At 52.3% G+C, this 14,234-nt stretch overlaps 1 protein-coding gene across 1 annotated transcript in view; it reads left to right on the top strand.

The window, feature by feature from the left end:
* Nucleotides 1-14,234, top strand: part of TTLL6 (tubulin tyrosine ligase like 6) — a 46,584-nt gene that overhangs the window by 9,214 nt on the left and 23,136 nt on the right. The window contains 6 exon segments of the mRNA XM_084984695.1: nucleotides 449-489; nucleotides 1,887-2,005; nucleotides 2,144-2,274; nucleotides 4,278-4,434; nucleotides 6,161-6,304; nucleotides 7,144-7,229. Coding sequence (XP_084840821.1) covers nucleotides 449-489; nucleotides 1,887-2,005; nucleotides 2,144-2,274; nucleotides 4,278-4,434; nucleotides 6,161-6,304; nucleotides 7,144-7,229 — 678 coding nt within the window.

Genomic DNA, 14,234 nt, shown 5'->3' with positions numbered 1-14,234 from the left:
GGGAGGCGGGATGAATCACCACTCAGACTGATTGATGTCAGCTTTCTAAGTCACAGCTTCCCTTAACGGGGGTGGGGAGGCGGTAAGAGGAGGGTGACTGTTAAGTATTTTGGCCAAAAAGATGTTCGCTTTCTCTTCCTGATGGGCCCCTGGAGTCAAAAGATTGAGGCGATGATATTAATGTGATGCTTCAAGCAAAATCAGCTAAACTCTCCATACAGAATTTCTAGCTTGTACACAGAGTAACAGGACCCTGAACCCTTGTTTTCCGTCACTCAGCCACTGTTGGGCTGTGTGTCCTCAGTAGCAGGGATGTTTGAACCGGGCTTAATGCGGCCACTTGGGTTTCATGCAGTCCCATCTGGGACAGGATGCCTCTGCGTGCAGTCGCTTGTTCTGGCAAGCGTGTCTGTCTCTGTCTTGGTGCTTTCCCCTTTCTCTTTTCCAGATGATTGGTGATCAATCTGTCCAGCTGCCGATATGAGAGTGGTAAGCATCTGCATTTAAGGGATCCACCGGGGGACCCACTGGATTCCCCCAAAGAGTTGGGAAGCATCATTCATATATTCCTGAGGATGGAAAGGGGCAGACGCTCTTGGCGTCTCCCAACTTAATGAACCATTTGAGGAAATTGGAATCTCATTTCAAGGAAATACGGGTTTTGACCCCAATGGTGTGTGCTTCAACCACCTGCAGTTCCTGTCTATGGTTATGTGGGGATCTGATTGCAGAGGAGGGAGCTATGGCTGTAATCAGTAGCTCTTTTTTGCCGGTTAGGGCCAGCATATGGAGTTTCCCAGGCTAGGGGTTGAATTGGAGCTGTAGCCGCTGGCCTGCGCCACAGCCACAGCAACTTGGGATCCGAGCCACACCTGCAACCTATCCCACAGCTCACGGCAACGCTGGATCCTTAACCCACGGAGCGAGGCCAGGGATCGAACCCACAACCTCATGGATGCTAGTCAGAGTCGTTTCCACTGAGCCACGACAGGAACACCTCAGTGGCTCTTTTTTAGAGCACCAGTTACAAACTGGCAGTCCGTGGGCTGCAGGTGACCTACAGACCTACTTTGACTGCAGATTAGAGCGTTGTTATTTTCATTCCAAATCTGGGTTCTTTCGGCTGGTCTTGACTCTGCTGGTCACTGCAGACTCCTCTTCCTTTCCATACCTTTGAAGGCATTTGAGTTTGTGTTGGAGTCAGCAGCCAGTGATTAGTATCGACAGGAACCGGGGAAGAAGTATGTGACAGCATATATGTGGCTTTGAAAGACATTGTATACTTTTCCTCTGTCAGTTTATCTGACTCATTAAGCTTGGGTCTGACTGATGGTAAGGCTTAGTTTAGGGAATTCCCGTTGTGGCGCAGTGGAAACAAACCCAACTAGTATCCATGAGGATTCAGGTTCGAGCCCTGGCCTTACTCAGTGGGTTAAGGATCTGGCGTTGCCATGAGCTGTGGTGTAGGTCCCAGATGCGGCCCAGATCCCACGTTGCTGTGGCTGTGGTGTAGGCCAATTCGACCCCTAGCCTGGGAACTTCCATATGTCGCGGGTGTGGCCCTAAAAAAAAAGGATTAGTTTATATTCCCTGAACATTCAGTATGAGTGTTTGGAGGAAAGCCAGAGGCTTATTTCCTGGCAAGGGTGAGACATTGACCTAAGACAACCTTTCTGTGGCAATCACTGGGCACAGGCTATGTTCTCCAATAGCCTGCAACTCTCTGTGCTCCTTTCTCGGCCATGGTGGCTCCAGATGGGGCCAGATGGCTTCCAGCCCCAAGGAGCCCAGCTGACTGTCTTCCATGCGCGGGCTGGGAGCCCCTAGAGACATAGCCTTTCCCACTTCCCTGCTGATGGGGCTTCTTTTCTCCAACTCCGTGGCAGTGCGTAGGGCCGCCCAACAGTATGGCCTTCGAGAGGGAGGGGAAGGCGACGACTGGACCCTCTACTGGACTGACTACTCAGTGTCGCTGGAGCGGGTGATGGAAATGAAAAGTTACCAGGTATCTGGGTCAGGGCTGGTCCTCAGTGGAAGCGTGGCGTCTCCCCTGTGGGGCCCCACCCTTAGAACTCTTTCCCCGGGGGAGCTCCTGGGGACCCCCAGGGGGGCCGTTGTTCATGCATTCCCGCTTCCCCCGCAGAAAATCAATCACTTCCCAGGGATGGCCGAAATCTGCCGCAAGGACTTGCTGGCCAGGAATATGAGCCGCATGTTCAAGATGTTCCCTAAAGATTTCCACTTTTTCCCAAGGACCTGGTGTCTGCCTGCTGAGTGAGTGCCCACTTGTGCCCCTCCCCCCCCAGTTTACATTTCCGTCCTGCCCCTGCTTTCTCTCCCCCACCACCCTGACCGCCCCGCCACTTTTCCCTTCCCAAAGGATCTCTGCAGGAAGCAAAGGGATCAAGGGTGTGTCCAAGGTTGAGAAAACACAAGGCTCTGCCTATAAAATTTGATGACATTTAGGGGCTGGGTGCCTTGGAGCCGGTGCCTGCAGGTGGGATGAGAATTCGTTCTGACCTTGAAAGCTGTTGATTTTGAACTCGTTCCAGCCTTTTCACAGTGCAGTTTCTAAATTTGAAAGGCCCTTGAGCCCTTGTGGAAGGAATGAGGTTAAGGTTGGCTCCCAGTTGAGGAGCAGGGAGGGACACCTGACCTCTGACCCATGGCAGTACGGTGGATGGCTGTCTGCCTTTTCCCATCTCTGGTCTCCCTCTGTCCGTCTGGAAACTGGACATCCATTCCTGGTACATTAACTACTCTGGACCACACCACCAAGAAAGAGGAGAATGGGAGATGACATGCGTGTGACCTGGGAATAGAATGGTGTTTGAGATGAGGTTGGGGGGTGGAGAAGCATTGCCATCAGAATTATCCTCACATGGCAAGGGCCCCCCAGGAACCCTACTCTCCCTTCTCCAACCGGTGCTTCCCAAACCAAGAGCCTCAGGGTCCCCAGCCTTTCCTGGCTTGTCTGGAACAATTTTCAGGGCTTAGCAGCAGCTTAGAAGGAAGTATCTGCCATCAAGGTGACAAGCGGTCCAGATTTCATGGCCACCAAGGAACATTGCAGTTATGGGAATTTTGCTGTGATCAGAAGTTTCCTTTTGAGTTAAACTGCAAACCAAGTAGTATAGTGAGACTGAGATTTATAATCCATGAGGTTGGTTTCTTTCTTCTGAAAATACTTTCTTTGGAGTATGTTCAAAGGTAGTATCTGCCCTCTCATGTTCTAGCTGGAGCGGAGGTGTTACAGAGAAAAAGCTGGAGGCCAGAGTTGGGGTGGGTATTGGGGGAGGGGGTGGGGAGAGACGGATTGATTCAAGGTCACATCATTGGTCAGAGCTTGGGTCAGGTTCAGACACCACATCTCCTATCTGCAAACTCAGAAAGCTGAACCCCTTGGATCACGGCCACCTTATGGGGCGTGTGGCGAGGGCCCCTGCCTTGCCTGTGTCATGTTGTGGATGAGATGCATGTCACTGTCCTCACCGTGTAGATGATGGAATTGCGGCTTAGAGAGGTCAGGTCCTTGCCAAGGGCTGCACAGCTGTGAGTGCTGTTGCCTGGATTAAATCCAGGCCTGAATTCCCTCCAGAGCCCACCCCCTCTCTGCTGTGTGTGCTCAATTGTCTCTCCTCTTACCAGACCTCTGGGCATCTGTCTGTCAATCCCAGGGCTTTTGTCACTTTTTTTTTTTTCCAGTTCAGGGCCGCACCCATGGCATATGGAAGTTTCCAGGGTAGGGGCTGAATTGGAGCTGCAACTGTCAGCCTACACCACAGCCACAGCAGTGCTGGATCTGAGCCACATCTGTAACCTATACCGCAGCTTGCGGCACTGCTGAATCCTTAACCCAAGGCTAGAGATCAAACCCACAGGAATCCTATATCAGGTTCTTAACCTGCTGAGCCACAATGGGAACTTCTTCTTCTTTTTTTTTTTTTTTGGCTTTTTAGGTCCACACCCACGGCATATAGAGGTTCCCAGCCTAGGGGTCAAATCAGAACTACAGCTGCCCGCCTACACCAGAGCCACAGCAATGCCAGATCTGAGCTGTGTCTGCGACCTACACCACAGCTCACGGCAACACAGGATCCTTAACCTGCTGAGCGAGGCCAGAGATCGAACCGGCAACCTCATGGTTCCTAGTCAGATTCATTTCCACTGCGCCACGACGGGAACTCCCTATTTTCTTTTTAAAAAAAGAACTAGGCCTTTGTTTTCCCTGATTCCCCAGCTAAAGGTGTTATCTCATTCCCTCCCTGCTCTGGTAGCTGGGGAGATTTGCAGAACTACGGCAGGTCAAGAAAAAATAAGACATACATCTGTAAGCCGGATTCAGGCTGCCAAGGGAGAGGTATATTCATCACCAAGACAGTGAAAGAAATCAAACCAGGGGAGGATATGATCTGTCAACTCTATATTTCAAAGGTACTTCCTCATCGTGATGATTTATTTATCATCCACAGCAGCCTCAGGCTGTAGCTCCCCTGGACCGATTGTGAAATGAGGGGAGGTGGGCTGGGTGCCGGGAAAGCCTGGTCCTGTCTTCTGCCTTGGACTTTGCTGGGCCAAGCCTTTTGAGCAGAGATGGGGCACGTGTATGGGCCCTTGGCCTTGCCCCCTTGTCAGCTGGGCTGGCCCTGCCAGGCTGGCCCCTGGTCTCTGACAGATGGCAGTTGGGAGAGCACCTTTGGCCTGTGGAGGCCCCACCTCATTTGGGAGAGGGGAGTAGCCCTGGAGAGTTGATGGCAGCCAGCTTTACTTTACTCCAGGGCTGGAGGGAACCCTCTAGAAGGTTCCCTCGATGGAAGGGAGGCCTGGCCAGCATTGCAGGGAGAACTCTGGCAGAAACGTGACTGTAACATAGCCCTGGATGGTGACATGGCCTTCATCACAGGACTTTTTTTTTTTTTTTTCCTTCTTTTAGGGGCACACCCTGAGGCATATGGAGGTTCCCAGGCTAGGGGTCAAATCCGAGCTACAGCTGCCAGCCTATGCCATGGCCACAGCCAACAACTCGGGATCTGAGCCACATCTGTGACCTATACCACAGCTCCCAGCAACACCAGATTCCCGACCCACTGAGCAAGGCCAGAAATTGAACCGGCATCCTCATAGATACTAGTTGGATTTATTTCTGCTGCACCACAACAGGAACTCCCATCAAAGGACTTTTTTTTTTTTGTCCTTTTGCCTTTTCTAGTGCCACTCCTGTGGCATATGGAGGTTCCCAGGCTAGGGGTCTAATCAGAGCTGTTGCCGCCGGTCTACACCAGAGCCACAGCAGCGCGGAATCCGAGCCTCGTCTGCAACCTATACCAAAGCTCATGGCAAAACCGGATCCTTAACCCACTGAGCAAGGCCAGGGATCAAACCCACAACCTCATGGTTCCTAGTTGGATTCGTTAACCACTGAGCCACGACGGGAACTCCTCAAAGGACCTTTTTGATGTTATTTTGTGGAGTTTTCTGCTGGCTCAGTCAGTTAAGGATCCAGCTTTGTCGCTACTGCAGCTCAGGTTCAATCCCTGGCCCAGGAATTTCTACATGCAATGGGCACGGCCAAAAATAAATTAATGTTATTTTGTCTCATTGCCAGGGGAATTCTTTTTTTTTTTTTTTTGTCTTTTGTCTTTTTGTTGTTGTTGCTATTTCTTGGGCCGCTCCCGAAGCATATGGAGGTTCCCAGGCTAGGGGTCGAATCGGAGCTGTAGCCACCGGCCTACACCAGAGCCACAGCAACGCGGGATCCGAGCCGCGTCTGCAACCTACACCACAGCTCAAGGCAACGCCGGATTGTTAACCCACTGAGCAAGGGAACGGACCGAACCTGCAACCTCATGGTTCCTAGTCGGATTCGTTAACCACTGCGCCACAACGGGAACTCCTGCCAGGGGAATTCTTAGAGGGGGTTGCTCCTGCCATTCCTCAGATGAGGAATCTGAGGCCCAGTGTCCTTTAGTGACTTCTCCAAGGTCCCATGGCAGGTCACCGAGCCCAACTCCCCTTTCCCCCTCCCTGGCCCCAGCCCAGCCTGCACTCTGTAACGTGGGCAGCATTGGCACCAATTCCACAAAAGCAAGACAGGGGGCTAATGAACTTCAAGTCTGGGCTTCTCCTCTAACGCTGTGTGGCTTCTGCTCTCTCCTCTCAGCCCTTTATCATCGACGGGTTCAAGTTTGACCTACGGATTTACGTGCTCATGACATCCTGTGACCCTCTCAGGGTTTTTGTGTACAATGAAGGCCTGGCACGCTTCGCCACCACCTCTTACTCCCACCCCTGCACTGACAACCTGGTGAGCTCAGGGGCACGCCGCCTCTGCCCTCCGCCCTCAGCAGATAACAAATCCTAGTTAAATGGACATTGTCAGGCGCAGTTGGACATGGCTGTCGTTTGCTGAACATCTACCTATAAGGGTTGTATCCCTTCTTTCATTTGGCCCTCCTAGGAGCCCTCAGAAATAGGGATTATTGGAGTTCCCTTTGTGGTGCAGCAGAAATGAATCCAACTAGAAACCATGAGGTTGCGGGTTCGATCCCTGGCCTCAATCAGCAGGTTAAGGATCAAGCATTGCTGTGAGCTGTGGTGTAGGTTGCAGACATGGCTCGGATCTGGCGTGGCTGTGGCCGGCAGCTGTAGCGCCAATCTGACCCTTAGCCTGGGAACCCCCGTATGCCGTGGGTGCGGCCCTTAAAAAAAAAAAGAAAAAAACAGGGATTGCCATCTCCATTTTACAGATGAGGGAACTAAAGTCCAGTTATGAGGGACTGGTCCAAGATCACAGAACCAGGAAGAGGCCAAGTTGGCCTGCCTGCACAGCTACCGTCCCGAGGTGCTCAAGGAAGGACATGGGCCAGCTCTCGGTCCTTCCTCTGCATCCCCCAGCCCCCAGGACACCTGAAGTCCCCTCGGCAGAATGCCACCCAATGTCAGGAGGAGGTGGGAGTTTCTTACGCTCCCATTGGCTGTAGGATACACCTTCTTACTTCCTCTGTTTTGCCAGTAAAGTAAGCTCTGCGATGCCCCCCTTTCTTTTCTGTCTCTCTAAGCCCCAGGGGCCACAGAAGGGTGCAGAGATTAAGTGGGAGGCCACCTTTCCTTCCTGTCCCCACAAACTTGTGTCTCTTTCCCCAGGATGATATCTGCATGCACCTGACAAATTATTCCATCAATAAGCACAGCTCCAATTTCCTTCAAGATGCTCACTGCGGCAGCAAGAGGTAAGGAGCGGCTTCCCTTCTCTTTTCTTCCCCTGCCAGGCTCAGAGCTGCTCTCCCAGATTCTCCCCAGACCCTGTCCGTCCCCATCAGTGCTGCCATCTTGGGGTCCCGTGGCCTCAGAAAATATTTCTCTGCCTCGAAACCCAGAACAGACACCTTAGTCTCAGCCCTCTGGCTGTTAATCATTAAAAGGAGGCCACATCATAAACCCTAGGAGGTTGGGAGGAGGAGAGATAAACACGAGCTGTTTCCCTGGCAGGGTACACAGACACGCACCACAACATAGTCTTGTTAGAGCTGGCCCTTCTGATTCCCCAAACCAACAGATTATTTATTGATCGCCGGTCTGCCATTGGGGAGGGACTGGCCAGGCCTGTGTTTCCCTGGGGTGTGGCTCCAACAGAAATTCTCAAGTGATGTGTCATGACTGGTGTGACATGATGTGTGGCTGGCTGGCTCGAAGTTTCCCCAGAAGAAGGGGGAAAACGAGAGGACTGCAGTCTCTTCCCAAGTGACTTTTCTACCCCTGTTGTCCTCTAATCCTGTCTCTTTGACCTTTAAGAAAAGGGGTGGGACCCAGGAGTTCCCTGGTGGTCTAGTGGTTAGGACCTGGTGCTTGTATGCTGTGTGTTGGGGCCCATGTGGATGCTTTGTGTTCATATTCTTCACTGCAGATTTTTTTTGTTTTTGTTTTTTTTGTTTGTTTTTTTTTCTGTTTTTTTTTTTTTTTTGCTTTTTAAGGCTGCACCCAAGGCATACGTTCCCAGGCTAGGGTTCCAATTCGAGCTACAGCTGCCAGCCTACGCCACAACCACAGCCACGCCAGATCCAAGCCACGTCTGTAACTACACTATAGCTCACAGCAACGCCGGATCCTTAACCCACTGAGCGAAGCCAGGGATCGAACCTGAAACCTCACGGTTCCTTGTCGGGTGTGTTTCCACTGCGCCATGAGGGGAACTCCATGTTCTTAGCTGAATTTTCGCAACACTGTGGCAGAGGTGTTAGAATCTCCCCTTTGTAGGTGGACAGCTATGAATTAGGTGCCATCTACATTTTATGGACGATGACACCAGGCCTCTGTGAGGTCACATAAGCTGCCCAAGGCCACAGGCTAGAAACAATAGAGCTAGACAAGAAGGTCAGTCTATCAGATTTCAAGGAGTGTGCTCTTCGTCCTTTATCAGACTTGAAGGGCTGATAAACAGGCAATCTGTTGTGCTTTCGAGCATCAGAGAAGCACAGGATGTTTCATGACCCCCTCTGGAGCAGAGTTCCAAAAAGCAAGTGTGGAGTTTCTGTCGTGGCGCAGCAGAAACGAATCCGACTAGGAACGATGAGGTTGCGGGTTCGATCCCTGGCCTCGATCAGTGCGTTAAGGATCCGGCATTGCCATGAGCTGTGGTGGAGGTCGCAGACGTGGCTCGGATCCCGTGTTGCTGTGGCTGTGGCTGTGGCTGGTGGCTACAGCTCCGATTAGGCCGGGGAACCTCCATATGTCATGGGAGCAGCCCTAAAAAGACAAAACAACAACAACAACAACAAAACAGACAGACAGAAAGCAAGTAGAAGATGGCTACGGTAGGCCTGCTGGAAGTGGAGATGTTGGACTGGGCGGAGGACCTCGGCCACCCTTCTTGTCCGTGGCTCTCCCACCTCCTCTTCTCCCACCGGGACTGCGGGCACAGGCTGGGCCCATTGCATGTTGAACTGCGGTGCTCGGGGAGGCCAGGTTTCCAGTCCCTGCGCCGACTCTGGCCGGCTGAGTTAGCTTGAGCAAGTCCCTTCCCCTCTCTGAGCCTCCATTTCTTGGTCTGTAGGATGAGGGCAGGGAGACCCCTTGCCCTGCCGAGCTCATAGGGTCATTCCGGAACGCAGGTGACCTGTGACTGTGCTCGTGGTTACTGTCAGTCTATGGGCTCTGTAACCAAAGGGCCCTCAGCTCCCTTCTCTTTTGAGGACAGACACCCCACCCTCAGGCTGCGGGCGCTCAGGCCGTCCTGGGGGGGAGCTGTGTGGTGCCAGGACTCAGGTGAGGGACTGGAGCCTTGTTCTGCTGCCCTAATTCCCCCTCTCTCCTTCCTTTTCCTTCTCCTTACTTCTCTCACCAGCCTGGCCTCAACCCTCTGCCCCTCTCAGTCTCCCCTCCCTGCTGCACTCGGGCCCAGCTCTCCTCAGCTGCACCCGGGGTCTCCTGTTGCTTCCAGCCCCACATCTCCCAATGTCATCATGCGTTCTTTCTCCTCACTTCGTACCAGCAGTCCAAGCTTCCCCCTCTACTTCTGACCCGTAGATCGGAGAGGGTTTTTTTTTTTTTTTTTTTTTGTCTTTTCTAGGGCTGCTCCTGCGGCATATACAGGTTCCCAGGCTAGGGGTCTCATCGGAGCTGTAGTCACCAGCCTACACCACAGCCACATCTACGCGGGATCTGAGCCACGTCTGCGACCTACACCACCGCTCACGGCAACGCCGGATCCTCAACCCACTGAGTGAGGCCAGGGATCGAACCTGCGTCCTCATGGTTCCCAGTCGGCTTCGTTAACCACTGCGCCACAATGGGAACTCTGGAGAGTTTGGTGTCACTTTTGATGTTCCCTTTTCCAGCAAGTTATTAAGTCTGGAAGTTTCTTCCTTCAAATACCCCTCCATCCCCTCCTTTCCCCCAGACTCAGACCTTCCTCCAGCCCATCCTTGACAGCTGTGTGGGCTTCTCACTCTTCTCCCCAGCTCCAGGCACCTCTGCTTAGCCTTTCAGTACCTCCATATTCTCACGGCCTGCCTCAGATATAGCACAAAGGACCTATTGAGGTGACGTGTATGTATGAGTGTGCTTCAAAAACAAAAATGTGGGGGAGTTCCCGTTGTGGCTCAGTGGGTTAAGAACCTGACTAGTAGCCATGAGGATGGGAGTTCTATCCCTGACCATGTGCAGTGGGTTAAGGATCTGGTGTTGCTGCAAGCTGCGGTGTAGATCTCGGATGCGGCTGGGATCTGGTGTCGCTGGGGCTGTGGTGTAGGCCAGCACTGCAGCTCTGATTTGACCCCTAAGCTGGGAACTTCCATGTGCCACAGGTATGGCCCTAAAATGCACAACACAAAACTCAACTAACAAAAAAATCCCAAGTAAGCATGATTATTATCATCCTGATTCTGTGTATTGGGAAAGAAGTCAAGTAGCCTGCTCAAAGCCACACAGCTAGGAAGCGACCAAGCTGGAATGAACCCCGGAGTCTGTGCTTTTAACCACTAGGCAACACCCCCGGTGCTATCCCTTCCGTGGCATTCTCCCAGGACACTCTCGCTCACATCCCTGACACAGGCCTTGCCTAGTCCTACCGCTCTGTCTTTGCTCAGCTCCAACTGAAAACATGAGAGAATAGCCTTGAAGAACCTTCTGTTCCACTCAGCCTCCACGTCACCTTTTTTTTTTTTTTTTGCTGTTTCTTGGGCCGCTCCCGCGGCATATGGAGGTTCCCAGGCTAGGGGTCTAATCAGAGCTGTAGCCACCGGCCTACGCCAGAGCCACAGAAGCGCGGGATCCGAGCCATGTCTGCGACCTACCCCACAGCTCATGGCAACACCGGATCCTTAACCCACTGAGTGAGGCCAGGGATCAAACCTGCAACCTCATGGTTCCTAGTCGGATTCGTTAACCACTGAGCCACGACGGGAGCTCCTCCACGTCGCCTTCTTTAATCTGGTTCTAGGTGCCAGTCCAGCCATGTAACCACTGCAGTGTGGGCGAAACCCATCTTCTCTGTGGGCCTCTGTTTCCCCACCAATCAGAGGATTGGCTTCCATCTCTAAGGACAAGCCTGTGGAATCTGAGTCTAATCCCGCCAGTAACTTCTCCATCTCCGGACTACCCCACCCTTTTGGTCAATATCAGCCATAGCCTGTGACTGCTCTTTGCTTGGGGCACATGTTTGGCTTGTGTCCCCAGTCATACTTAAATTCCTTGAGGGTTAGAATGGTGCCCCAAGAGTTCTGGTCGTGGCACGGTGGAAACAAATCCGACCAGGAACCCTGAGGTTTCGGGTTTGATCCCTGGCCTTGCTCAGTGGGTTAAGGATCCGGCATTGCCATGAGCTGTGGTGTAGGTTGCAGATGCAGCTTGAATCCCACATTGCTGTGGCTCTGGCATAGGCTGGTGGCAACAGCTCTGATTGGACTCCTAGCCTGGGAACCTCTATATGCCGCGGGTGTGGCCCTAAAAAGAAAAAGACAAAAAAAAAAAAATGGTGCCCTGGCCTCTGGGTACTTCCCATGTTGCGGGGCAGGGTCCTTACCATCTCTCCCTCCCATTTGCTTTTGTCTTTCTCATCTTCCTCTTCCCCATCTTTTTTTTTTAGGGGGACGGCCACATCCACGACATACAGAAATCCCCAGGCCAGGGATCAACGCCAAGCCTTGGCAGTGACAACACCAGATCATTCACCTGCTAGTCCCCTGGGGAACTCCATCTTCCCTATCTTTTGAGACAATCTGCTTCTTTTTTTTTTAGGGCCACACCTGAGGCATATGGACATTCCCAGCCAGGGGTCCAATCAAACTTCAGCTGCTGGCCTGCGCAACAGCCGCAGCAATGCCAGCTCCAAACTTCATCTGTGACCTACACCACAGCTCACGGCAATGCTGGATCCTTAATCCACTGAGCAAGGCCAGGAATCAAACCCACGTCCCCATAGATACTAGTCAAGTTTGTTACCACTGAGTCGCAACAGGAACTCCTATCCCCTCTTTTTTAATACCACCTTTCCCATGCCACAGGCACAGCCAAAAAAACCCCAAAAAAACAAAAAAACTCCCCATTCTGCTTCTCATACCATCTACCTCACCTGCCCCACACTCCCCCCTCCCCTTGAGGCCAACTATACCCCCAATAAACCCCCACCAGGCTGCAAACTCAGTAGGAAGAGTGAAGAAGATTAAAAAAAACCTGGAAACCCAACAGGCCTCTGGGGCAGAGACTGGGTCCTTGTCATCTTGCAGGGTGCCTGGCACATAGCTGGTGTGTTAGGTTGCATGGACTCACCACTGGGCATTATGAAATCGCATAAGAGTGTGTACTCACTGTGGTGTGCCTGAGTCATCCAGAAGAGGTTACGTTATGATTCATAAGAAGGTAGAGGAGTATATAATCTATTTTGGGAAGATTTATTTCCCAGTTAGGCAGATGAAACACATTTTTTTTTCCTGCACTTGAAAGGATTGGTTTCAAGGAAGCTGGAAAATTCATTTATGTGCAACACGCCATCCCCGACAGAGATAGGTGGAAGAGGTGGGCCTCTGTCCTGAGGGGCCTCATTTATTGGTTTTTAGATAAATGCATCTTTGATTGTTTCATATGTGTGCTGACTCCCCAAAGGGCCCCGTGAGAGAGGTGGTGGTTTCCTGGGATCCCCTCATTGCATAAGTTTTGCCTGCACAGCAGTCCCTTTAGCCACTGTGCACGGGATCGGTTGACTTGGGTCCGGCGAGCTCTTTGAACTTGGCTGCGTGAGCCATGTTTCCCGTCTTCTCGTTCTCTTTGCTCTTCATCCTCCGGCATCGCTCATATTTCCTCCTCCAATATTTCCCACTTCGCACTTTGGCTTTCTGGGCCCAGATGTGTGCCGGGGGGGGGTGTCTGTCCCCACCATTGCCTCTTGGACCCGTCAGCCCTGTCTCTGTACTGGTCGACTCAGAGCTGACTGGAGCGTTTCCTCAGATGCTTCCTCGTGCCCTGTCTGCGTGGAGTAGATGACAGGCTGACCAGCCCTCTCGGTTTGACTGAGGGGTTTCCTGGGATGTGGGACTTCCAGTTCTAAAATCAGACTGTCTGGGAGTTCCCGTCGTGGCTCAGTGGTTAACGAATCCGACTAGGAACCATGAGGTTGCGGGTTCGATCCCTGCCCTTGCTCAGTGGGTTGAGGATTCGGCATTGCCGTGAGCTGTGGTGTAGGTCGCAAGGCATGGCTTGGATCCCGCGTTGCTGTGGCTGTGGCATAGGCCAGTGGCTACAGCTCCGATTCAACCCCTAGCCTGGGAATCTCCATATGCTGTGGGAGTGGCCCCAGAAAAGGCAAAAGGACAAAAAGGCAAAAAGAAAAAAAAAAAAAATCAGGCTGTCTGGTTTGCCTGGGACAGTTGGTAACCCTATTTGGGCAACCCTAGGGTTATCTTTTCCCTACGAGCAGCCCTAAAACAAAATTTCTGTGTCATTACTGTCCCCAGAATTCCGTCGGAAAGCTGAGGACAACCCAGGCATCGGCAGTCTTAAAAGGCTCCTTAAGGAGTTCTCTCATGGCTCAGTGGGTTAAGGATCTGGCGTTGTCGCTGCTGCGGTTCTGGCTGGTTACTGCTATGGCGTGGGTTGGATCCTTGGCCTGGAACTTCGCCATGCCACAGGCATGCCCTCCCCCAAAAAGGGGGCTCTGTAAATGCTTCTAAGGAACACCGAAGGCTGGGAAACCATTGCCACCAAAGCAAAACCAGGATGTGGGGTGGGTTTTCTTCCTTTCCCTTCTCTCTTTCTCTCTTTCTTTCTTTCCCTCTCTCTCTCTCTTTCTTTCTTTCTTTCCTTGTCTTTTTAGGGCTGCACCCAAGGCATATGGAGGTTCTCAGGCTAGGGGCCGAATTGGAGCTGTAGGGATTCAAGCTGCATCTGCAACCTACACCACAGCTCACAGCAATGCTGGATCCTTAACCCACTGAGGGAGGCCAGGGACCGAACCCGCAACCTCATGGTTCCTAGTCGGATTTGTTAACCACTGTGCCACGACGGGAACTCCATACCCTTATTTTTTTATTCACCCATGAAGACTTCCACCCAGGAGACCCAATCCCGGAGCCAGCCCACCGGTATTTTCTGGGTCACAGTGAAAGTGCCCAGGCCAGGACTTACATGCCACTATATCCACATCCACTCCAGGACGATGGAGGCTTGAGGAGTGTGGCCCTGTGGCCTTGTGGCAGAGTCCTTGGAGCTGACCCACCCCTGGCACCACCCTGGCTCCTGGGTGT

The sequence above is a fragment of the Sus scrofa genome, chromosome 12, assembly GCF_054392235.1.
Source record: "Sus scrofa isolate SSC_HxYL_T2T_F1_AM1 chromosome 12, Sscrofa_HxYL_maternal_Yorkshire_Landrace_v2.0, whole genome shotgun sequence".
Lineage (NCBI taxonomy): Eukaryota > Metazoa > Chordata > Mammalia > Artiodactyla > Suidae > Sus > Sus scrofa.
This window is presented reverse-complemented; position numbering and strand designations above follow the sequence as displayed.